The 24,892-nt window shown below is 38.1% G+C and overlaps 9 protein-coding genes and 4 non-coding genes across 13 annotated transcripts; 4 read left to right on the top strand and 9 right to left on the bottom strand.

The window, feature by feature from the left end:
• Positions 1 to 2: 2 nt before the first annotated feature.
• Positions 3 to 1,610, top strand: CCT3 (chaperonin-containing T-complex subunit CCT3; the record flags this gene model as incomplete). The annotated part of the gene is made up of 1 exon (XM_056229033.1): positions 3 to 1,610. One exon carries the CDS (start codon positions 3 to 5, stop codon positions 1,608 to 1,610), a length of 1,608 nt encoding a protein of 535 aa, XP_056083093.1.
• A 155-nt stretch (positions 1,611 to 1,765) lies between these two features.
• On the bottom strand, positions 1,766 to 3,280 carry MAD3 (Mad3p; the record flags this gene model as incomplete). The annotated part of the gene is made up of 1 exon (XM_056229034.1): positions 1,766 to 3,280. The coding sequence occupies one exon, from the start codon at positions 3,278 to 3,280 to the stop codon at positions 1,766 to 1,768; it is 1,515 nt and encodes a 504-aa protein (XP_056083094.1).
• Positions 3,281 to 3,502: 222 nt separating this feature from the next.
• VTC4 (Vtc4p) lies at positions 3,503 to 5,668 on the bottom strand (the record flags this gene model as incomplete). The annotated part of the gene is made up of 1 exon (XM_056229035.1): positions 3,503 to 5,668. One exon carries the CDS (start codon positions 5,666 to 5,668, stop codon positions 3,503 to 3,505), a length of 2,166 nt encoding a protein of 721 aa, XP_056083095.1.
• Positions 5,669 to 6,569: 901 nt separating this feature from the next.
• Positions 6,570 to 7,055, bottom strand: RPC17 (DNA-directed RNA polymerase III subunit RPC17; the record flags this gene model as incomplete). Its single annotated transcript, XM_056229037.1, has 1 exon — positions 6,570 to 7,055. The coding sequence occupies one exon, from the start codon at positions 7,053 to 7,055 to the stop codon at positions 6,570 to 6,572; it is 486 nt and encodes a 161-aa protein (XP_056083096.1).
• Positions 7,056 to 7,273: 218 nt separating this feature from the next.
• Positions 7,274 to 7,346, top strand: Skdi_10.trna14K. The gene has a single exon. It is a non-coding gene; the product is annotated as a tRNA-Lys (tRNA).
• Positions 7,347 to 8,221: 875 nt separating this feature from the next.
• On the bottom strand, positions 8,222 to 8,327 carry Skdi_10.trna15W. Its single transcript has 2 exons — positions 8,292 to 8,327; positions 8,222 to 8,257 (listed from the first exon to the last, which is right to left on the bottom strand). It is a non-coding gene; the product is annotated as a tRNA-Trp (tRNA).
• Positions 8,328 to 9,494: 1,167 nt separating this feature from the next.
• NOP9 (RNA-binding RNA processing protein NOP9) lies at positions 9,495 to 11,495 on the bottom strand (the record flags this gene model as incomplete). The annotated part of the gene is made up of 1 exon (XM_056229038.1): positions 9,495 to 11,495. One exon carries the CDS (start codon positions 11,493 to 11,495, stop codon positions 9,495 to 9,497), a length of 2,001 nt encoding a protein of 666 aa, XP_056083097.1.
• Positions 11,496 to 11,920: 425 nt separating this feature from the next.
• CCT8 (chaperonin-containing T-complex subunit CCT8) lies at positions 11,921 to 13,627 on the bottom strand (the record flags this gene model as incomplete). Its single annotated transcript, XM_056229039.1, has 1 exon — positions 11,921 to 13,627. The coding sequence occupies one exon, from the start codon at positions 13,625 to 13,627 to the stop codon at positions 11,921 to 11,923; it is 1,707 nt and encodes a 568-aa protein (XP_056083098.1).
• Positions 13,628 to 15,230: 1,603 nt separating this feature from the next.
• Skdi_10.trna16M lies at positions 15,231 to 15,303 on the top strand. The gene has a single exon. It is a non-coding gene; the product is annotated as a tRNA-Met (tRNA).
• Positions 15,304 to 15,462: 159 nt separating this feature from the next.
• On the bottom strand, positions 15,463 to 16,434 carry CTK2 (Ctk2p; the record flags this gene model as incomplete). The annotated part of the gene is made up of 1 exon (XM_056229040.1): positions 15,463 to 16,434. One exon carries the CDS (start codon positions 16,432 to 16,434, stop codon positions 15,463 to 15,465), a length of 972 nt encoding a protein of 323 aa, XP_056083099.1.
• Positions 16,435 to 16,726: 292 nt separating this feature from the next.
• Skdi_10.trna17L lies at positions 16,727 to 16,810 on the bottom strand. The gene has a single exon. It is a non-coding gene; the product is annotated as a tRNA-Leu (tRNA).
• A 732-nt stretch (positions 16,811 to 17,542) lies between these two features.
• On the top strand, positions 17,543 to 23,620 carry CYR1 (adenylate cyclase; the record flags this gene model as incomplete). The annotated part of the gene is made up of 1 exon (XM_056229041.1): positions 17,543 to 23,620. One exon carries the CDS (start codon positions 17,543 to 17,545, stop codon positions 23,618 to 23,620), a length of 6,078 nt encoding a protein of 2,025 aa, XP_056083100.1.
• A 334-nt stretch (positions 23,621 to 23,954) lies between these two features.
• Positions 23,955 to 24,566, bottom strand: SYS1 (Sys1p; the record flags this gene model as incomplete). The annotated part of the gene is made up of 1 exon (XM_056229042.1): positions 23,955 to 24,566. The coding sequence occupies one exon, from the start codon at positions 24,564 to 24,566 to the stop codon at positions 23,955 to 23,957; it is 612 nt and encodes a 203-aa protein (XP_056083101.1).
• Between the last annotated feature and the right edge of the window lie 326 nt (positions 24,567 to 24,892).

Genomic DNA, 24,892 nt, shown 5'->3' on the forward strand with positions numbered 1-24,892 from the left:
CAATGCAAGCTCCAGTGGTATTCATGAATGCTTCCCAAGAGAGAACTACCGGTCGTCAGGCTCAAATTTCCAATATCACTGCTGCAAAGGCAGTTGCAGATGTCATCCGTACTTGCTTGGGCCCAAAAGCTATGCTAAAGATGTTATTAGATCCTATGGGTGGTCTTGTGTTGACTAACGATGGTCATGCTATTCTAAGAGAAATTGACGTCGCACATCCTGCAGCTAAATCAATGTTGGAATTATCCCGTACTCAAGATGAGGAGGTTGGTGACGGAACTACAACTGTTATAATTCTAGCCGGTGAGATTCTAGCTCAATGTGCCCCCTACTTGATTGAGAAGAACATTCATCCAGTCATTATTATTCAAGCTTTAAAAAAAGCCTTGACTGATGCACTAGAAGTTATTAAGCAAGTAAGTAAACCTGTCGATGTGGAAAACGACGTTGCTATGAAAAAATTAATTCAAGCATCTATTGGTACTAAATATGTCATACATTGGTCGGAAAAAATGTGCGAATTAGCTTTGGACGCTGTTAAAACTGTCCGTGAAGATTTAGGTCAGACCGTAGAAGGTGAACCTAATTTTGAAATTGATATCAAAAGATATGTCCGCGTAGAAAAGATTCCTGGTGGCGATGTTCTAGATTCGCGTGTCTTAAAGGGTGTGCTATTGAACAAGGACGTTGTTCATCCAAAAATGTCGCGTCACATAGAGAATCCACGTGTTGTCCTTTTGGATTGTCCATTAGAATATAAGAAAGGTGAATCTCAAACCAACATTGAAATCGAGAAGGAAGAAGACTGGAACAGGATTTTACAAATCGAAGAAGAACAAGTTCAGTTGATGTGCGAACAAATTTTGGCAGTCAAGCCAACCCTTGTCATCACGGAAAAGGGTGTCTCTGATTTGGCACAACACTACTTGCTGAAGGGTGGGTGTAGCGTTTTAAGAAGGGTGAAGAAATCAGACAATAACAGAATTGCTCGTGTAACTGGTGCAACTATTGTCAATCGTGTAGAAGACTTAAAGGAAAGTGACGTCGGTACAAGTTGTGGATTATTCAAGGTGGAAATGATTGGTGACGAATATTTTTCGTTCTTGGATGACTGTAAGGAACCAAAAGCCTGTACCATAATGCTACGTGGTGGCTCTAAGGATATATTAAACGAAATAGATCGTAATTTACAAGATGCTATGGCTGTTGCCCGTAACGTGATGTTGAGTCCTTCATTGTCTCCAGGTGGTGGTGCCACTGAAATGGCGGTTTCCGTCAAATTAGCAGAAAAAGCAAAGCAACTGGAAGGTATTCAGCAATGGCCATACCAAGCCGTAGCTGATGCTATGGAATGTATTCCGCGTACACTAATACAAAATGCAGGTGGTGATCCTATCAGACTACTATCCCAATTAAGAGCTAAACATGCCCAAGGTAGTGCTACTATGGGTATTGACGGTGACAAGGGTAAAATTGTGGATATGGTCAGTTATGGTATTTGGGAACCCGAAGTCATCAAACAGCAAAGTGTCAAAACCGCTATTGAAAGTGCATGTTTACTATTAAGAGTTGATGATATCGTTAGTGGTATAAGAAAACAAGAAGAGTAACCTCGAAGTTAAATTTCGTAGCTGTTGTTAAATCTCGGTGTTTCTTCTCATTTTTCATTTTTATACTTTCATAATGTATTTATATAGAATTAAAATCTTCGTATAATTTTGTTATTTTTATGATAAGTCATGAGTGGCTACTAATGAACCATTTTTTAACGTGGTGGCGGGTACGAGATAAAAGAGGAACTTGACTTATCATCATCTGATATGATCTCAGAGTTTCCGCTCTGAGAAATAGAAGTTGATTCTCTCATTTCCAAAATTGGTGTGAGTCGCCGTGGCTTCACAACAGAGATGATATCTGATAATCTAGTTACTTGACCCATAGGTGTCATCGGGCAGTGCATGTACTCTTCACCAGGGAAAGCTTTTTCTTCGTTAGAGGTAATCAACGTCTTGGAGACCAAGGCTTCTCTAGCTGTTTTAAGTCTTTTTGACTGTAGCCTAGCTTCTTTTTGCCCTTCACTTCCTTCTTGCCCTTCCTCTGTTTCCCTTATATGTTTCTTATTCGTATTTAATCTTTTGTAAACGTTTCTTGAAATAGCCAGGATTTCCTCTAAAGAGAACTCCGATTTACTACTTTTAGTTTCCTCATCTTGACAATAAATTAATTTAAAATTGCAATCAATCTTTTCAGGTTTTTGGTCCTTCATACTAATTATTTGATAAACGGGGTCACTTCTGCCGATAGAATCTCTAAAGATGGGTAGTTTTTCATCATGCTGTCTTCCCTTGAGTGATGGAATTTGGCATTGTGTTAGTTCACCTAAATTCGTATTTGCTTCTAACAAAGATATTTTATGCCTATTTTCTTTGCTCCTCTCTGCCTTGGAACCAAAGTATTCCCATCCATCTCTATAAACGCTACCTTTAGAAATTCCAAACGGCTCCGCTTCTAATTCGGCTTCATCTGTAAATACATTATTTTTTGTCAGACTACTGTTAGTTGATGGTTCATTTGGATTTGCAAGTTCAAGCCTATTAACAAATTCTGATCTAGTTTTTCCAAGTACTGTAGAATCTAAAAGATCCACTGACACTCTATTCTCTAGCTGGATATTCTGTTCTTCCAGTTTTCTCCGCAGATGATACAACTGTTTCTTTAAGGCCTGATCAGGCTTAGCCTTATTTCTAACTCCTAGGTGTAAGATGTCCATAGCCTGTTGAAACATCTGTTTCTGAAGTAAAAGAGTTGTAAATTCTTCATAGAATAACGTCAGTTTAGTGCCAATTCCGTTTCTTAACATATACATGAAAATGTCTCTACCCTCCATGAATGAATTTGTGGTAAAAAGCTCCATGTACCAAAACCATATTCTTAAAAACCTGACATCGTTATGGTATCTTTCGAAGTCCTTTAAATGAGATAGACACTTTTCCATAAGAGTGAGCATCCCACTTTGCTTGGAATTACCACCCTGAGGATAGGCATTGTTTATCCAGTTTATGTATTCAAGATACAAAGTAATTGGATCACTCAGTGTCGGGAGTTCATCTATTAGCCTTTGCTCGAAGCTTGATTTGATTTGATTTATCTTTGTTAATGGTTGATGTATCGCTTTCGAGAGTGCAGAGGCTGATCTTCCGTGCTTTAGAGGAAAAATGTTTTCCTTCTGGACTTCAATTTCTTCAAATTTAATGAAATTTTGTGATGGTGATGATACCATGTAAAAATTATGTTTCCTTGCGCACGTTTCTTTGTCTATCTGTTCGATGTCGTTGATTGTATTTTTGAATTGGTTTGTTTACTATTTTTGCACTAACGCATGCTTGGCGCCGATACCTTTTAAGAAAAGAGAACAATTATTTATACGAAAATGACGCTGGAGAAATTATATCTAATGTGGTTATTATTTAATTATACAATCAAAAAGGTTTACTTTGTGTATTCACTTAGCAATTAGGTTGCAGAAGAAGGAGAATAAGATGGATAAAATTAAGAACACAGAAACCATGCCGGGACCAATCTTATCCTCATAGTCGACCGCTCTCTTTAGCCTAATATTTACTACTCTCTTAGCGTAAACCATAACGGTACGTATCAACACAGCTAATGAAGTAATAAAAAATCCGATCGAACCAATCATGGCTGTTGGTGAACCATAGGTCAATAAAGTAGTGGAGACACCGCCCAACAATATCGAGATGGATAACCAAGACAGATATGTTCTTTCAGTCGCAAAGTAAACTTTTGGTTCCACACGAACTGGGACACATATTGTCTTCCCTGGTGGAGCACAAATTTGAGTATCAAATGTGGTGCCTTTTGGAATTTTTGATATTTGATCACCATTGAAATAGTGGTCGAAAAATGCCACGATCTCGTAGTATGCTTTGGAGACAGAATTTTCTGCGTTCCTAATCTTTCTTTGATAGTAAGCAGCATTGGCACTCTCGACAACATGATTAGGGTTGGAAGGAGGTGCAGAAGTAGACCCATATCCAACAGATTCTTCTAAATCGAGAGAATTACCGGGAGCATTTGTCATGGCGGCAACCAAAGCAGCGTCATCCTCATCATCTTCATCGAAGTCATCATCTTCGTTATCAGACCTACCTGGTCTTGTTATTTCGATGTTTGAAGGTAATGGAGGTTTCCTGATATCTACATCCATTTGTGGCAACCAAAATGGAATTGATTCGACTTTATCATTTAGTAAGGAAGCTACACCATGAATGAACTTGGAGAACTTTGGAACGGGCTCAACTAAGTGGGATCCAACTAATTCACGCACCCACTCCGGAGGTTCTTGGCCCAATTGTGTTTGCAATTTAACTTCCAAGACTGCATATGGAAAACGACAGATGTCTTTGTCATCCAGTTGCTTAAATGGCCAATCAACACCAATATCGGTCCTTCTCCAATTCTTATGGGTTCTATCAACACCATCGAAATTGTCTTCTCTCACCATAGTCAACTCCGTATCAAGTGAAATACGAACTCTCGCATCACCAGGCAACTGGAAAGCAGTTCTATTGTAAAATGATCTAACTACAGGCCTCAACTTTTTCTTTAACATGACGTATTGAATTTCTGATGCTAAAGCCTCCAAATTTTCAATTTCATTCATTGGCTTCTTACCCTCTTTGCGCATCTTAGCGAAAACCTGTTCCACAGTATATTTACCCTTTAAAAAGTCGTTAACATGACGTTCCTTTAGTGCAAATCTCGCCTTGACGGATTTTTCACCGGTCCAATCTTCTCTATGGGTCTTTCTTTCTACAAATATTGTGTCTGTAGACATACCTCCATACCATCTTAACCTATGGGCTTCTGCACCTTCATCTTTTCTTAATCTACCATAATAAAGATCCAAATTTTCATTATCGTAGTAAATAGAAGTGATCGCAGAATCCTCCCTTTCGAATTCTTTATTCGTATTGAAAACCAACACCGGCAAATGCTTCAAAATGATTAATTTTAATTCCGTAATGTTATCAGGATGAACCCAGTACTTCGTCGTTTGTCTAACAAAATTCTGTTGTTTCCCACCAGCTGATGAGTCACCTTTGATTGGGCGCCCTGAAGTCCTAGCAATATCATACAACTGAGAGATCTTAACGACTAATTCATCGTAGTTTTCTTTAAAGAATGGCTTGGAGTCCAACCTAACCTGGAAAACTGGTTTCAGGATAAAACCTGTCTTCTTATCGTGCTTCTTGATAATTTTCTGGAAACCGGTGTAATTTAGTCTTGAAAATTTGGCCAGATCATGAACATCGGCAATAATGTCACTTAATTCTTCTTCTAGGATTTCAAAGTCTAACTGCGTAGGAGGATTATTGGAGTCTAGCAAACGAACAGTATGTTGCACTTGTTCTTGAACTTCCTTCACACGCCTAAATACTTCACTATGTTTAACTTTACAAAAAGTGTAAACCTTATCCAACTCGATTTCCAGAGATTCCAAAAAATCTGTTTCCAGCTCTTGCGACCATTGACCGTTATTTTTAGATAGATTATCTTCTAACTCTGTCTTCAAGTCATCGTAACTAATGTAATAATAGCTGTACTGCCTAATAAGAGACTTGCTCAGGTGCTCACCAAACTTCATAGCTGCTGCTGCCTCCTTATCCTCTTTTATTGGCTGCCACTGTTAGTCGCCTTGTATTATTTTTTCTGATCGCCTCAATATATAGAGATAGGATTTCTTCTCTTTAATTCACGTGCGCAGCCACGTGCTGGTAAAATAATAAATATGCAACACTCATGCCTAAAGCGGTGTATGGAAGAGCGAACCTGCCAGTCAGTAGTTCTCCGTCGAAACCGTAGACCCATTAATTTGGTCGCTGATTACCTTGTGTTCAGCTAATATACTGGTTATACCCTGTGATGCGTTATGTGGAGGACAAATAGTGTACGCAACTGGCATGATTCAGTTGGAGCATTGAAAAACTTTCTCTCAATGTGTCTAAGATTTTTGGAAAGTTTTTCTCCTGAATCCTTTGATATTCTTATAGTTATATAGTTGTGGCATTTTTCATGCTGTTCCTAAAATCCGTCAGTTAAACTGTTCTTATGTTCGCACAACAGCTTGCATATGGCTATCAGCCCATTCTCGCCTAGTGATAGCGCACATGGTAACTTGAAGGATCTGCTCTCCTACCTTCTAGCAGAACAGACTTTTCAGTCTACATAAATATTACATAGTAAAAAAATAAGACTCCACCGAAGAGCAACTGTATAGTACTTCCTGTCATGGATATCTGTAATGTATTATAATGATCTATAAAATAGCATTCTGGAACTAAAAAAATAAAAGGTGGTAGCAATTCAAATTGTGAAGAAAAGCATGTGGACAAATAAACTATTACATCATATTGCTGCTATAAACCATTTTATATGCATCAGTTCAATAATACATGCACACTCCTTAAACATTCCATTATTATGTTACAAAGAAAATTTCGCTTTCTGAAGTCGTCTGTCTTGGCAATTCAAAACTGCTATACGTTTCATGCGTAGCTGGAAATTATTTCTAGCATTTCCTCAATTGTCTTTTCGTCAAATCTTGCATCACATTCTTCTACTATAGAGTAGAGGTGGACCATATTGGCGGGAAGTTGATTAACAATTTGTAGTTTTTCCGCCTTAAATAGTTTGAAGGAGTTTAATTTAGTCATCAACTCTCCAAAACTTTCATTGCTCATTTTGCTTATGGGCGATCTCTCGGCATCTTCAGCTCCAGCGTTTTCCTTTTTCTCGTCTTCATCTTCCTGGTTGATATAATTTTTGTTTATGCTGAGGTAGTTTACTACATTACGAATGATACCTTGTAATTCGGGGTGGTTATAAGGTCTATTGTTTTTACCCTTCGACCGGTTTTTCTTGAGGGCAGCCAGACTTTCCTGGTCCCAAAGGTGTTTCTTTTCTAAGTCTGTTAAATATTCCAAAACTTCATAGTCACATAAAAACGCATTCCTCTCTTCGAGAACTTTCATAATGTCTGGAGATATATGTAGATGCTTTGCTGAATTACCAGGCAGATGTTAAATTCTTGGTTGTCCGCAACGCCTCAAGTGTAACCAGTCAAGCTATGTTTTTATATTTGTTTGGTCTCTTTACGGATCGATGACGTTGAAAATTTGAATTTGTGGTGAATTTCATAATTCACTACTTGGTATACTCTTCAAAAGGAAGAAAATATTTCAACAAATTAGCCTTGTTGGCGCAATCGGTAGCGCGTATGACTCTTAATCATAAGGTTAGGGGTTCGAGCCCCCTACAGGGCTATTTTTTAAAAAAAAGCCTCTTATAATTTTATGTGGGCTGTAAATGCTTGGTTGTAATTAACTGAGCTTATTGAATGGCGCCAGTTCCTATTCATGCTTCCTGTTCCTAGGGAGAACAAATCAATTTTTTTTTAAAGGGGGATAGTTTGTGTAGTTGTGTCAAGTTATATACTATTTATAGAAAAATGATTTGATACGTTCTACTAGAATCAGGTCAAGTGGCTTAACCTTGGCTCCAAACATCTTGGACTGTCTGCGTTAATATTTTCGTGCAAACAGGAAAACAGTTACTGGAGAAGTAGTTACAGAGGCGGTGGAAAAAGTAACAAAAGCTTGGTAAACATTCTGCTAGACAGACCATCTAAATTTTTGCAAAAATACCGTTCGTATTTTTTTATTGGTTTGTTATACCTATGTCAGTATATTATCGTAACATAAGTCTACTCATAAATAGCATTTGGAATTTCAGGCGTTTATGTATGAACATCAGATTAGGTAGATGTGCAATTCGGCAATCAAGATACAAGACTCTGTTTGAAGCTTCTTTTACTGGCTAATTCAGGGTTCCCGCGTCAGATTTCCAGCTTCTGGAAATAAAATTATTCTATCACCAACCAAAAATTTGTCTGAGAGATTTGATAGTCTACAAAAAGAACTAGTTGATTTATTTTTCTTCTTCCATAAAGTATAAATTAGCATCTATGCTTCTTTTGACTATCAGTGGTTTCTCGCGATTTTTCCAGTTCGCATTGGGCTGTTAACAACGGGAGAAGAACAGAACAAATTGTGCACTTGAGTCTGGCGGTTAAAAGTTCAGTTGAAATTGTTATTATCATTATGGACGGGAATAATGAAAAATAGTACAAAAAATAAATTGAGACGGACAGGAATTGAACCTGCAACCCTTCGATTGCAATCTTATTCCATGGAAATTCCAAGGTTTAATTGGAGTCGAAAGCTCTACCATTGAGCCACCGCTTCAACTTTCGTTGTAATTATGCTATAAATATCTCCTCACATTGTCTTTAAACAGTCTTGGTTCATTGTCTGAATTGCAGCTTCTTGATGTTAGAATCGCTGATGAATACTGGTAGTAATTGTTGGAACAAGTAGGTTCATCATTATTCACATAACTAGTCTTTGTTTCAGGATGAAGAATGTTGAAATGACGTTCTATTGGTAGGTGCACTTGGAGTCAAAGATCCATTAATTGAACATCAACTTGGAATTTATATATCAGTGATTGCTGCATTGAACTTATAGTAAATTCCCTAGTTTATTGTTATGTTGAACATACTTAATATGTACAATCGGCGTGTGTTTTATATACCTCTCTTATATAAGTATAACAAAGATTTCTGCTTTTATTCTTAATTAATACTACTAATTATCAACAGTAATTAATAATTGAAACAGATGTTCTTTGTTGGAGCAATAATCAACTGTCCACTAATCACTAGTACAAAAGACTGATACATTCATTTGTGCAGCTAGAAGGTTATCATACACGGTATTAAGAAGATGACGCAGTAAAATAAGATCAAGATTGTCCTCGAAGTTAGTGGAAACTGGGACGCGAGATTGATAATGCAATAGGAGGAATGAGTGACGACGCACAAAATGAAGAAGAGTCATTTATAATATCATGTAGAGTTGATTTCCTTTCTGCAGTTTCCTAGATCGGTGAGGAGGATTCGTGATATTTCTATAGCCCTAATATTACTGTCTTTCTCAAAAATGGAGTTCGCACATATTCACACTCGTCTCAATCTCAGGAAATGAACTTTAAAGCGGTAAAGTGTTAAACACTCAGTTCTGTAGCGTATGGATGTCTTTATGTCCTTCATAACTGATTGGATAACGTGCCTTTTCTTTCAATCTGATATTTGTTTATTCGTCGGAGATATCTTTAAATCATTTGTTCTTTTCATAATAACATTTAATAGCGAGAAAAACCCTTGAAAAGTAAACTAAACATGAAATAGCAAACCCACTGGTTCAAATAATATATCTGAAATTTCGGAGAGGTCGAATAATCTTCAGTAGGTGCGTGTAGCATACAAAAAACTTTAAGCAAATATTAGTATTGGAATGGATATTCATACAAACCTATATTCTACAAGAGCTTTACAATATAACTCTATCTATTTATCTATGTTGCTTTTGCTTCTTCGAGATGTTTCTTTCCTTCGAATTATTTCTCTCTCTGAAGTGTTTTTCTGACTTTGGTTGTAGTGGTTTTGAATTTGGGAAGACTTCAAATTCTTGCTCCTTAATTAATCTCTTCCAGTCCCACATTTTTCTAACATATAGTTCCAGTCCCCAATTTTTCCAAACCTGTCTGCCATAAATACTATTCTTCACCTTCTCTGATTCTGCTACTAATGCACTGGCAATACGTTCCTTATATAATGTCAATTTTGCGGTAAATTTCCATAACTTGTCCATTATATGGGACCCATACGCGTTGCATGTTAAATTCACAGATTCTTTAGACAAAATATTCAACAGTAATCTCCTTTTGATTATATCTACCCTGGTAGTTTGTAGTACATGTTCAACGACATGTGAAAATACCCCATGATAACACATTTGCATAAACCTTTCTTCGGGCAAGGCCAACATACTATCAATAGTAATATTCAAAAACTTATCATCATAGTCAATCAATTGTTCCAAAAAAATTGATCGCCTTCTTTCATCTGCCGTTGGCCAGTCATCTCTGGTATTACCCAAAGTTGACGAACTTAATGACAAGCAACTTTCTAAGATGTTTTTTGTGTTGGACTTTTCCGGATAATATTTTTGTATCAATTGAGCAATGACATCATCTCTCAAATAAACGCCATGCTTATTACTTGCATTAATGATGGCTGTCCCAAACTCCATATTTGAGTTTAAAAGCATGCTTAATTCAGGAACAACTGCATCGAGTATCTGTTTCACATCCTTCTCCTTCAACTGTTCCAGCAAGGCCCGCACTACAAAGGCACCGGTTGTATCTCTTTTTGCTAGCTTCACAACACGGTCCTTCATATATAAACGGTAAAGCCTTTCAACGTATTTTAATCTAGCGGAAGCAATCACATTTTCCAAGAAATGAGATCCAACAGGGTCAGAAAGTAAATATTCTACAAAAGACTCCTCCTTAGGGTCTCTTTCATCTGCTGTGTTAAAAACTAATCTCCAGAAGGAACGATCTCTATCAAAAATACCCTCAACTTGAATAATCAATTGAATCACAGGAGAGGCTACCTTATCTACACAGTATTCTCTAAATTTGGTGATGATTGATTGAGAAACAACAGAACGTGATTCGGAACCATTGGTAAACCCCTTATACAAAGTTGTTATCATGTCACGAAGTTCAGATTTGAAAGATTCTGGTGTTTGATAAACCTTGTTGAAATCGTCGTTATCTTTAATATCAATCATTTTTCTTGCGATTTTTGACTTTTTGGAACGTAAGGTAGAGTTAGTTTTAGTTGAATTAGGTAAAGTTTTGGAAGATAAGATTAATATTAGCAGCCTCAAAACATGCGATGCATACTGATGGTTCACCATCATTTTCAAGTGGGGTTTTAACTCATTCAACATGAAGAGAAACATATTCTCCATAGTTACATAAGGTCCCTCCTTTTCGTCGTTATCGAAACTTGGTGTTAAAAGCTCCTTTTCTATCAAAGCAGCGCTTCTAACGAATAAAGTCTCTAAAACATGGGAAGCGTATTTATGACATGACGAGCCAAAAAAAGCACCGTTGAAAGATTGAAAAATAGCTTTTAATTGGGTCTCATCACATTCAAGAATGACACGCTCCATTAATTTCGAAGTAATTTGGGAAGTAATCAGCTTGAGTTCTTTACCTTTTGCTTCTTCAATAATGCTTGTGACAAATTGTAACTTTTCCTCGGGTGCTTCAAAAGCATCTAATTGTAAAGTCGATTCGGCTCGCTTAAAATACTCGAGCTCTTCCCTGTCTAATACACCAAAAAACATTTGTGGCTGGCTCTCTTTATTCACTGATTCATCATTGTAGGTAGGCTCTTCTTGCAGGATATGTTCCTTTGTAACATTTGAAATAGGCTCAAACTCGTCCTTCTTTTGTTTCTCTTGATGCCTTCTGCCTCTTATCTTGGTCTTTCCCATAATAATCTCGATTAGATATTTTTGTTAGAGCTCTAAAGCGATTCTGGAATATAATAAGAATGGTTAGTAATAGCTCATCTGAACTAGCTTTTCCGAAAATATCATAGATGAGCATGAAAATTCTCGCCAACTGAGAAAAGTGAAAAGTGAAAAAGAAAAAAAAAATAAAAATGGCAGAGTATTACCCCATACATTATGATGACTGAACAGACTTACAAACTGACAGTATGTTCACTTTAGCTGCTGTTTCTGGGGTAAATCGTACAGCATATCTATTATCAACATTCAAATTTGTATTTATTCTTATTACTATACAGGTACACGTGATACAACCAAGCAGGTTTAAGGACTTGATGGTAGTTTATGACATTATATTCTGTCGGTTTGCAGGTATATCTATTTATGAAATCGAAGACGCAAACCAATCAATCTTCTTGGTCCCAGTTACCTGGTTTCGGGCCTTGGGGTGCTCTTGGACCGCCAGCCTTCTTGGCCATGATAATTTGATCAATGGAAAGTACAGTAGTTGCAGCCTCTGTAGCGACGCTAATAGCAAATTTTTTGGTTGCAAGCATGTCATAAATACTATCTTCTCTGATATCCTTTACGCCTTCATCTGACTCGCCATCAATATCCACACCTTTATATAAGTGATCTCCCTTAACTGCACCAGGTTCACTAACGTTATGTGCCGCGTACAAGTTTGGTAGTACTTCATTTACATCAAGACCAGCAGTCTCTGCTAGGGTACGAGGGACCACTTCAAAGGCAACGGCAAACTGTTTTATAGCTAACTGTAATAGACCAGGTGTTCGCTCACCATACTTGGTTATTCTAGAAATTAATTCGATTTCAGTAGCACCTGCACCGGGCAACAGCTTACCACCGGATGGTTTCATTAGTCCCTTGACGGCTGCTACACCATCGTCGATGGCCCTTTCAATATCATCTAGATTGTTCTGTGTAGCACCCCTCAAAATAATAGTAGAAGTTTTCGAAATTTCATCATGTTCCTGTTTGAAAACAGTTACTCTATCGCCACCTATTTCCATTGTCTTGACGGTTTCCACTAAACCTAACTCTTCTGGAGTTGGAGCACCTAATCTAGGTAATGGAGTGGCGCCACAAACACGACATAGTCTTCTTAATTCGAATTTACTTGGCACTTTCAAAACTAGGATACCGTACCTGTTCAAGTAATGTAACGCCAATTCACCGACGCCAGCACCTGCAATAATACATTCTACGCCCATGTCGGCAATTTCTTTCATCATGGCATCAATTTGCTTTTCTTCGCCCTTTGAAAAATCTAGCATTTCCTGCGCGTTATGTAACAAAACGGTACCTTTGGTTTCGGTATTGGCTATGTCAAGTGGACATGTAAAAACCGCAACTTTATGCTTTTTATCTTCGAACAATGATTTTACATGGCCCTCAGGTTCACGATTGAATACCATTCCTTTGATAACAGTGGAATTGGCGAGAGATCCACCCATAATCTTTACTACTCTGATAGAATCAACATTAAAGTAAGGAGTTGCCCCCGCTTGCTGAGAAGCAGGTAAAACATGAGATACAGCTTCAGAAACCAGTTCACTCAATATGTCTTCAGAACCATATTTTTTAGAGGAAATAACTGGTTTAATCATTTTCAAAAGTTCATTCTTGTCGTTTTTGTCAGTAATTTCACCAACAACCATTTCATCCAGTTCGTTCAAAGTGAATTTTCTGGCCATATTGTAACCTTGAATAATCTCTACGGCGGATAGCCCCATTGAAATGAGTTTTTCAGAAACATTCAATAATTCGCCAGCCAAAATCATAACTAGGTTTGTACCATCTCCCATGTCGATCTTCTGTTGTTCGGTCGCCATCACAAGAACTTTCACAGCAGGATGGACAATATCTAGTTCTCTTAGCATAGTGGCTGCATCATTGGTAATAATGATCTTACCGAGATGGTTGACGATGATCTTGTTTCTACCACAGGGGCCCATCGAAGTCAAACACATTTGATGCAATTCACGAACGGCCGCAATTGACTTGATGATTTGTCCATCGGCGTTAGAGTAACTGTTATAACCTTGTTTGAACAGTCCCGCGTTCGGATTTTGTGGCAGCCTTAGTGACATGATTGATCGATAGTTTTATTGTCTTCGAGTTCAAATTCAATCTTGCTAGCGTTCTTAGAGTGAAAACACCTTGCTATTACTATTTTCTTCACTTTTTTTTTGCCACTAATGGAAGTGATGAACATTTTCAAACTTCCCGTCAATAACGACAAAAAGCGTAAGTAGATTATTTATGTATCGATGAGCCGTCCAGGATAGCGAACACTCTTATAGCTTATATACTATTCAATGCAGGACGGTCTTGCCAAAGAGGTCATGCAGGGCTTTATAGCCTTCTTAAGAATATTGATCGAGAAAAACAAGCTGCCGAAAAGCAATGAATAGTTCGTGTTCATAATTAGTAGTATGAATCAAGAATAAACGCAAATCTTTCGTATACTATTATACAAGAGAGTTATGTAGAACATACGTCGATCGGTCACATTAAAAATGGTTAATATTGTTGGAACAATAATCAACTATCCATCAATTACTAGTACAGCTGATTAATACATTCAATCACGTAACTAGAAGATTATCATATACGGTGTTAAGAAGATGACAAAAATTATCAGACCAGTGAAATAAGATTTAGAACAGTCATCGAATTTAGTGGAAGCTGAAGTGCAAGGATTGATAATGCAATAGGATCAATGAACAACGACGTATAAAATGAGGGAAGAAATAAGAATAAGATTATGTAAAAGCGTTGATTCCCTTTCGTGGATTCCTAAATCCATGAGGAGAACTTCTAGTATGTTTTATATACATGATATTATTAACCTTATCAAAAATGGAATCCCAACAAATGTCACGAGATTTTACTGGCCAATAAATATAATAGCAAGTTCATTTAGTCCGCAATAAGTTCAATGTAATAACTTATATCCTTTATATATGTGCTCAGAGTTAATTTTATAAATTATTCAATCTTTAGCTTCGGACTGCATCCGCTGTCCGAACAGGTCGTTTTCTATTTGTTCGATCTACAACAGATACTACATCAACATAGAATAAATAAGGTAGACTTCAGTATACTATCTGAAGTTTTCGGACGGTTACCATAGTTGAACATGCAGACAACGACGAACCCACTTGTTCCAACAATTTGCTACTAGCGACACGAGTATTCCATTAAGACCAACTATATACCAATTGATCGTGTTGGAACAACAATTAACAAACCATCTGTTGATCGCTAGTGCAACAGATTTAGACTACTATTGTTGTTGCTAGAGTGTTTTCACAGATGGTGTTTGAACTATGACGTAAGTTATGGAGCAATACAAGATTCAACGGTCATCGAAATTAGTAGAAGCTGGAGCGCAATAATTAGCAATGTAATGGGATCGATAAATGACAGCGTACAAAACAGAATAAGAGTATATGCAATACTATTTAGAGTCGTTGGTTCCCCTTTTAGGGATTGCTATACCCTCGAGGAGAACCTCTGGTGCGCTCTACCTACATAGTTTATTGCCTTTATCAAATGATGGAACTCAAATAATCATCACAACGTGCACATTTACATTAGGAGAAAGTACAGCGAAGTAACCGATTTTATGATCGAGCGATTGGCCACTATGAGGGCTGGTATTTTTCTTCAGAAAATACTTCATTACATGCTTCAGTAGCTCAGTAGGAAGAGCGTCAGTCTCATAATCTGAAGGTCGAGAGTTCGAACCTCCCCTGGAGCATTATTTTTAGTATTTCAATCGCATCAACTGAACTTTATTCTAGTCGACTACTTTTGTGAATATATCATCATAGAATATGCATACGCACATGTGCGTTTACATGTCCTCCAAAAGGAGAGATTTGAATTGATCTTTATACATTTTTATATAGGCGTATTCCTATGCATGTCTTGTCGAGTTGACGATACTGGATTCACCATTAATTAAATCTAATGACAGCACGTACCTCCTTTCCTGAACATTGCTATCCCTGGTAATAGTGATATAAGAATCCGCGTTCAACACGTGATCAGATATTTGCGGCAAACCGAATTCTCGTCCTGCATTTTTTTTCAATTCCATAAACCTTTCGATGCCAACTGGCGGCACACCTTCCGGTAAATGACGTTGTAAATCGCAAAGGTCAAATGAATTGATATAAAAATTTACTATATCAAAATAAGCTTCATTTACAGAGTTTTCATCCGATTCGAATAAGGAATACCGTTTACTCGACCAATTCTTGTTGTCTAGTAATTCATATGCTATCCTTAAAATGGCCAGTGCGATAGAATGCTGGGGTATGACTAAGATTGTCTCCAATTTCAAGGCATCATAGGCAATCAACCAAGCCAAGTTGCATAATTTATAGTCAAACGATAGTTCTCTGCCAATTTTGATAACATATTCATCGATATGGACATGATTGTTCACTCTATAGTCGAATGAACATGACTCCAGTATTCGAAGTTCAATTTGAAATACTCTTTTTTTGAAATTCTCCAAAATCTCAGCGTTGATTTTGACCACGTTTCTCAATCGCAATGATAAAGTGCATATGTCGTTAATTTTCTTAATCGTCTCAACTTCTTTGCAGCCCAAGGTCAAGCAGCTTGTCGCTACAGTGTAACAAAGTTCTGTTTCGAAACGATTGAAGAGGTAATACCTTTGGTAAAAATATACTGCAGTCTCTAAAGTCTTCCGCGGAAATTTCAACTGAACGCACAAATCACTTAAGAACTTGAACACAGCTAGTTTTTTCTGGTTGTAATTTCGATAATCTGGAATCGTATTCCTCTGGGCCCTTTGGATTTGCCTTTTAGACAGAAAGGGTCTAGAAAAAAAAAGCTGAGTTTCGAAAGTGCTGGGCATCACGATATGTGATTCTTTAGTTGTGCTTGCACTGACCTTTTCTCGCTCTACACACATTCATGTGCAAAGACGGGTTCCATTACATTACTTGTATGGTTTTTGATCATCGCGGATTTTCGCAATGCAAGAATAAATAATTCATTACCCGCCCTGCAGCAGACCTCCATCAAGTTAGACCAAGGTATTGCAACATAGTTACGCGACATGGTGGAACCTTTAAGCAGTTTGACCAAGTAAATGTTTTCGTGATGACTCTCAAGCCACTAAAAGTTGAAAAAACGGCAAAAATTAATGAAGGATGCGAGGTTCGAACTCGCGCGGACAACCGTCCAACAGATCTTAAGTCTGCCGCCTTAGACCACTCGGCCAACCCTCCAACGTGATAAAACCTGTGAGAAAGAAGTCTACGTATTCCAAAGGATTAGTTCAGGCACTAGCGTCTATTCTCTACACTGTGCGAAATGCGAAAACACGAGGTTATGGCAATTGTAATTAAAAGTTATGCTACTACGTGCTTTGGTTATTAGAGACGGTGCTAGATCGGCTCAAAACTCTTAACCTTGAGGCCTTTCCCTGTCTTTGGGAATGTAAACATACATGTATTAGTAGGACTTCAAGCGCTCAGAAACTGCAAAAGAAAGCCAAAATGATTTCTTCGGAAGTGATTGCGCCCCTCCCTCTCACATATAAATGCGGCGTCGGTTCTGGTGTAAGCTCTGTTTGGAACGGCATGGCTGTAATAATTGTATAATCATAGCGAACCTAGCTATTTTTAGTTTTAGTTCAGTGAACCGTCACATCCTTTGCATTTTTATTCTTTAAAGAACTGGAACGCTTACTTTATATTACATAACCTTCCTTTTTTTTTTTTTTTTTTTTCTGGAAAGGAAAGCAGGGGGGACTTACCATCGGAAGGCGATTGTTAGAAAAAAGTACAGCGTCTTTTAAAGTTATTTGAAGCCAGATAGAAGAATAATAACAAAGGAGAGAAGCTAAAAGGAGACTTTTGCTGCGATTGAAAAAGCAAAAAAAATTGCATTCCTTCACTATAATCGCTAAATATTACGAAACAAATAGAAGCACAGCAAAGGAACATCCAGAGGACGACATGTCATCAAAACCTGATACCACTCCGGAAAGTTCTGGTCCTCATGAACAACAACATGAATGGCAGAATTCTCCCACAGACAAAAAAGCTCACGATGAAGCGCCCAAGATCAAGAAACATAACGAACTAAATAGTGCGGACAAGTCAAGAAGAAATAGTGCATATGGTTATTATAGCCCTCGTTCGCTTTCCATGGCCAAAAGCAGAGAAAATATTGCTTCAAATGGCATGGATGATACAAACGTTCCCAACGTAGAATATCCAAGACCTGCGGAGCCGAAAATGAAAAGGGGTCCATATTTGTTGAAGAAAACATTGAGTAGTCTTTCGATGACCAGCGTTAATAGCAATCACGATGATAATAGAGACCATGGTTACACTTTGAATTCCTCCAAGACCCACAACTACCCATCCTCTCACGGTCATCACGACCCGCAACATGATCACCATCATGTGCAGTTTTTCCCCAACAGAAAGCAGTCATTTGCTGAGAGCTTATTTAAGAGATTTGCAGGATCAAATAGCCACGAAAGTAGTAAGGCAGCAAAGGAAAATAAAGCTGCGAACTTATCACTTTCGACAGCGAATCCTGCGCCTGTCAATAGGAAACCTTCCAAGGACCTTGCTGTATCTAATCACTTGGCGGACAATGTGCCGAACGCTCTAAGAAGGAAAGTTTCCTCTTTGGTTCGTGGATCTTCTGTCCATGATGTAAATAGTAATGCAGAAAAACAAAACAGGCCAAAGGTTGTTTCACAACCGGAAAACACATTGCATTCATCCGATGTTCCCAATAGCAAGCGTTCACACAGAAAGAGTTTTCTACTAAGTTCTACATCTCCTTCAAGCAGTAGAAGGGGTTCCAATGTCAGTTCAATGACAAATAGTGACAATGCAAGTATGGCAACATCGGGAAGCCATGCTCTTCATCATAACACATCCAATGTATCGCCGACTACTAAAAGCAAAGAAAGCGTTAACAGCGAGTCTGCTGATCGCACGAATAGTAATAAAGCAGCTCCGCGGCCTAATGAGAACATTCCAGAAAATCCAAATTTTGAAGACAAACGCGACGCCGTGACACCTACGATAGAAAACCCCATTGCATGTAAGCCATCCCTCTTTAGGTTAGATACCAACCTTGAGGATGTGACTGATATCACAAAAACTGTACCTCCCACGGCCGTCAATTCTACAATAAACTCTACTCATGGCACTGAAACAGCCTCACCTAAGACGGTAGCCATGCCGCAGGGGCCAAGAAAATCGGTCTCTATGGCTGATATTGCTGTGGCTACCGCTGCCCCTATTGCTGAATTTACCTCAACTTCAAATGATAAATCACAATGGGTAGCACCCCAGAGTTGGGATGTGGAAACCAAGAGAAAGAAACCAAAAACTAAGGGGAGATCAAAATCAAGAAGAACAAGCATAGATGCTGACGCACTTGATCCGATGTCACCGGCACCGCTGTCGAAAAAAGACTCTCGTTATCATAAAAGCCGCCACCACCGTCACCATCGTGGCCGAAAGGATAACGAATCGACGGTGACTGCGGAAGATAGCAATTCAAGCTTCGTCGATGTATCTAAAGAAAATATTCCAAATCAAGGTAGGCCTGCGGCGGATCCCAAATCTGTGAACCGGTTAAGAAGTAATCTGACCATGAGTCCCCCAAGCATACGGTATGCCCCGTCAAATTTAGATGGGGACTACGACACTTCTTCCACTTCCTCATCGTTGACGTCCTCATCAATTACTTCGGAAGATACTTCCTCATGCAGTGATTCCTCTTCTTACACTAATGCCTATATGGAAGCTAATAGAGAGCAGGATACTAAAACGCTGACTTTGAATAAAACAAAATCATATACCAAAAAATTTACATCCTCTTCAGTAAACATGAATTCACCAGATGGAGGTCAGAGTAATTCGGGATTATTACTTCAAGACGAAAAGGATGACGAAGTTGAGTGTCAACTGGAACATTACTATAAGGATTTCAGCGATTTAGACCCAAAGAGGCATTATGCAATTCGTATTTTCAATACTGACGACACTTTTACTACTCTGTCATGTACACCGGCGACTACTGTTGAAGAGGTGATTCCCGCGCTGAAGAGAAAGTTTAACATTACTGCGCAAGGTAATTTCCAAATCTCGTTGAAAGTGGGAAAATTGTCCAAGATTCTAAGGCCAACTTCCAAACCAATTTTGATTGAAAGAAAACTCTTACTTTTAAATGGCTATGGGAAGTCAGACCCACTTCATATTATGGGTATTGAAGATCTAAGTTTTGTTTTCAAATTTCTTTTCCATCCTGTCACGCCTTCTCACTTTACACCGGAACAGGAGCAAAGAATAATGAGAAGTGAATTTGTTCACGTTGATTTAAGAAATATGGACCTAACCACACCCCCCATCATTTTTTACCAACACACATCGGAAATAGAGAGCTTAGACGTTTCCAACAATGCAAACATATTTTTACCGCTGGAGTTTATTGAGAGCTCAATAAAATTACTAAGTTTAAGAATGGTCAATATAAGAGCATCTAAATTTCCTTCCAATATTACAGAGGCATATAAGCTAGTATCTCTGGAATTACAGAGAAACTTTATAAGAAAAGTGCCAAACTCAATCATGAAATTGAATAATTTAACAATATTGAATCTTCAATGTAATGAGCTCGAAAATTTACCAGCTGGATTCGTCGAGCTAAAGAATTTGCAATTGTTAGATTTGTCTTCAAACAAGTTCATGCACTACCCAGAGGTAATTAACCATTGTACCAATCTTTTGCAAATAGATCTATCATATAATAAAATTCAAAGTTTACCACAGTCCAGTAAACAGCTAGTTAAGCTTGCAAAGATGAATCTTTCTCATAATAAACTGAATTTTATAGGCGATTTATCGGAAATGACCAACTTAAGAACTTTGAACTTAAGATATAACAGAATATCATCGATCAAAACCAATGCATATAGTTTGCAAAACCTTTTTTTGACAGATAATAGAATATCTAACTTTGACGACACTTTGCCCAAGTTAAGAGCCTTAGAAATTCAGGAAAATCCGATTACCTCTATATCTTTCAAAGATTTTTACCCTAAAAATATGACAAGTTTGACATTAAACAAGGCTCAGTTGTCGAGTATTCCTGGAGAACTGCTCACCAAACTATCTTTTCTTGAAAAACTAGAGCTGAATCAGAATAATTTAACTAGAATACCGGAAGAAATTTCGACTTTGACTAAACTGGTCTTCTTTTCCGTGGCGAGAAACAAATTGGAGTACATTCCGCCTGAACTATCTCAACTCAAGAGTTTAAGAACATTAGATCTACATTCTAACAATATAAGAGACTTTGTCGATGGCATGGAGAATCTCGAACTAACATCACTGAATATTTCGTCGAACGCATTTGGTAATTCTAGCTTGGAAAACTCATTTTATCATAACATGTCGTATGGGTCAAAGTTGTCCAAGAGCTTAATGTTTTTTATAGCTGCAGACAATCAATTCGATGACGCCATGTGGCCACTTTTCAACTGCTTTGTCAATCTGAAAGTGCTAAATCTTTCCTACAACAATTTTTCGGATGTATCGCATATGAAACTTGAAAGTATTACCGAATTGTACCTCTCCGGTAACAAGCTTACAACATTATCAGGTGATACGGTTTTGAAATGGAGCTGTTTGAAAACCTTGATGTTGAATAGCAATCAAATGTTGTCTCTACCTGCTGAATTATCAAATCTGTCGCAACTGAGCGTATTTGATGTTGGAGCTAATCAACTTAAGTATAATATATCGAACTATCATTACGACTGGAATTGGAAGAATAATAAAGAACTGAAGTACCTGAACTTCTCAGGAAATCGTAGGTTTGAAATCAAATCATTTATAAGCCACGATATTGATGCTGATCTGTCAGATCTAACCGTGTTACCTCAGTTAAAGGTACTAGGTTTGATGGATGTTACTTTAAACACTACCAAAGTTCCAGATGAAAGCGTAAATTTCCGTTTAAGAACGACTGCATCGATCATTAATGGTATGCGCTATGGTGTTGCTGATACTTTAGGTCAGAGAGATTATGTCTCATCTCGTGATGTTACTTTTGAAAGGTTTCGAGGCAATGACGACGAGTGCTTACTATGTCTTCATGATAGCAAGAATCAAAATGCCGATTACGGCCATAATATTTCGAGAATTGTTAGAGATATCTATGATAAAATATTGATTAGACAATTAGAAAGATACGGAGACGACACAGACGACCATATAAAAACCGCTCTTCGTTTCAGTTTCCTGCAACTAAATAAGGAGATCAATGGGATGCTAAATTCTGTTGATAATGGTGCTGATGTCGCTAATCTTTCATATGCAGATTTGTTAAGTGGTGCTTGCTCCACTGTGATATATATCAGAGGTAAAAGGCTTTTTGCTACAAACCTAGGCGATTGTATGGCAATTTTATCAAAAAATAATGGTGATTACCTAACGCTGACCAAACAGCATCTACCAACGAGAAGAGAAGAATACGAGAGAATCAGGATATCTGGTGGGTATGTCAATAATGGAAAATTAGATGGTGTTGTAGATGTATCTAGAGCAGTCGGTTTTTTTGACTTGCTTCCTCACATTCACGCTTCTCCCGATATTTCTGTCGTGACCTTGACAAAAGCAGATGAAATGCTAATTGTTGCCACACATAAGCTATGGGAATACATGGACGTAGATACAGTCTGTGATATCGCGCGTGAGAATAGTACTGATCCACTTCGCGCAGCAGCAGAGTTGAAGGACCATGCCATGGCTTATGGTTGTACAGAGAACATTACAATTTTATGCCTTGCTCTTTACGAGAACGTCCAGCAGCAAAACCGATTCACCCTGAATAAAAACTCTTTGATGACGAGAAGAAGTACATTTGAAGATACTACATTAAGAAGACTTCAACCTGAAATTTCTCCACCAACAGGTAACCTAGCTATGGTATTCACTGATATAAAAAGCTCAACCTTTTTGTGGGAATTATTTCCAAATGCAATGAGGACCGCAATTAAAACTCACAATGATATAATGCGTCGTCAGCTGCGGATTTACGGTGGTTACGAAGTAAAGACAGAAGGTGACGCTTTTATGGTGGCATTTCCTACACCAACTAGTGGCCTTACATGGTGTTTAAGTGTCCAATTAAAGCTTTTGGATGCACAATGGCCAGAAGAGATTACCTCAGTTCAAGACGGCTGCCAGGTTACGGATAGAAACGGCAATATTATCTATCAAGGTTTATCAGTCAGAATGGGTATCCATTGGGGCTGCCCAGTTCCAGAACTTGATTTAGTGACCCAAAGAATGGACTATTTGGGACCAATGGTTAATAAAGCAGCGAGAGTTCAGGGTGTCGCTGACGGGGGCCAGATAGCAATGAGTAGTGATTTTTATTCTGAATTCAACAAGATAATGAAGTTTCACGAGCGTGTAGTAAAGGGTAAAGAATCGCTAAAGGAAGTATATTGCGAGGAGATCATTGGAGAGGTCCTCGAAAGGGAAATCGCAATGCTGGAAAGCATTGGCTGGGCATTTTTCGACTTTGGTGAACACAAACTGAAGGGCCTAGAAACCAAAGAACTTGTTACTATCGCATATCCCAAGATCCTTGCCTCCAGGCATGAGTTTGCATCTGAAGATGAACAGTCAAAACTAATCAACGAGACAATGTTGTTTCGTTTAAGAGTTGTTTCAAATAGACTAGAATCCGTAATGTCGGCTTTAAGTGGTGGCTTCATTGAACTAGACTCTCGAACGGAAGGAAGTTATATCAAATTTAACCCCAAGGTGGAAAATGGCATTATGCAGTCGATTTCAGAGAAGGACGCGTTGTTATTTTTTGATCACGTAATCACTAGAATTGAATCTAGTGTGGCGTTATTACACCTACGGCAACAGAGATCTTCAGGATTGGAAATTTGTAGAAATGATAGGTCATCCACTCAAAGCAATATTTTCAATATTGTCGATGAGCTTCTGGAAATGTTCAAGGAAACAAAGGATTTATCAGCCTGAGATCTGCTTGTTTTATACACCACTGTATAACCCTTTTATGCACTCGTGTGTGAGTATTTTAGCTTGTCACATTTCATTTACATAATGCAAAAATGGTGGTAGTGTTTACCGACTCGACTTACTAAAGCTTGTATTGTTTCTTCAATACCATCGAATATTTAATGGTGCTAATATAAAATATACATAATAGGAGTACGCTCCTAAAACCAATAAAAGAAAGACAGATTTATAGTCTATAATGTTGAAGCTTGTGCTATTTTTCAGGCGCCATTTTCTCCTAAGCGGCTAGATGAAATCGGCGGAACCGCTCGGGTTATTCTTTGTTTCGCTCTTCTCATATTTGGCTCTCTAGATCCTTGAGTTGTATTGGTGATTGGCCGGCTATTGTGCGATCATTATACTCTTGACTCGACGCGACCAGCTGGTTCCCCCCTTCGTTGGGATCAACTAATCCTTCAAAAAAAGTATCTCTGAGTTCCCTCCATCTTGTCGTCCACGTCCCTAAAAATATCAGTATTAAGGAGGATAAAATTTGAAGAAAAAACCAAGAAAAGGTAGGAAATTCCCATGTATAGAAAAAAACCACTATAAAATTAATGGCGTGTATGGTAATAGCAAAGTCCCATGCTAACTTACTTCTACCAACGATAACTGTTAGAAAAAATACACATATTAGTGAATCCAAAAGCCACAACAGGGACAGGGAGAGGCCGCAAGCGTTCGTGAACTCAATGTTCTTCCAAGAAAAAAGCCAATCCTTGATTTCGAGATCATAACCTGCCAGTTTGGCCCAGCAGTAGAAAAGAATGGTGGCCGTAGTATAATAAAAAATTTGTAGGAGGACTATCTGAAGCCCAATCTTACTTGGAGAAAGAGAATCCTGTTTAAATATCTGAGAGGGTTTCAACTCATTCGGCACCCGCAAATACCTTCTTATCGAAAACATATTACCACGCACTAAAGATTTTATTCTGCCTTCACTTGTGTGTATGTACCTCCTAGCCTTCCTGAAGATCATTTCTTTACATGAAGTCACACAGAACATTATAGTGAATATCGCGAACCACGAAATACAGTGGCAGGAAAATTGCGGGATTCGCGAACTGCCTTAAGCTAACGATTGATATTGATATAGAGTACACTTCCACTGCTAGCGCTTCTAAATCTGGTAATAGGTTAAATCCATTAATAGCGGCAGCCTCTTTCTGCGTTGTTTGACAACATACAACATACATCGCTTACCGAAATAAGCAGATCAGTGAATCCGGGTAA

The sequence above is a fragment of the Saccharomyces kudriavzevii genome (genome assembly GCF_947243775.1).
Source record: "Saccharomyces kudriavzevii IFO 1802 strain IFO1802 genome assembly, chromosome: 10".
Lineage (NCBI taxonomy): Eukaryota > Fungi > Ascomycota > Saccharomycetes > Saccharomycetales > Saccharomycetaceae > Saccharomyces > Saccharomyces kudriavzevii.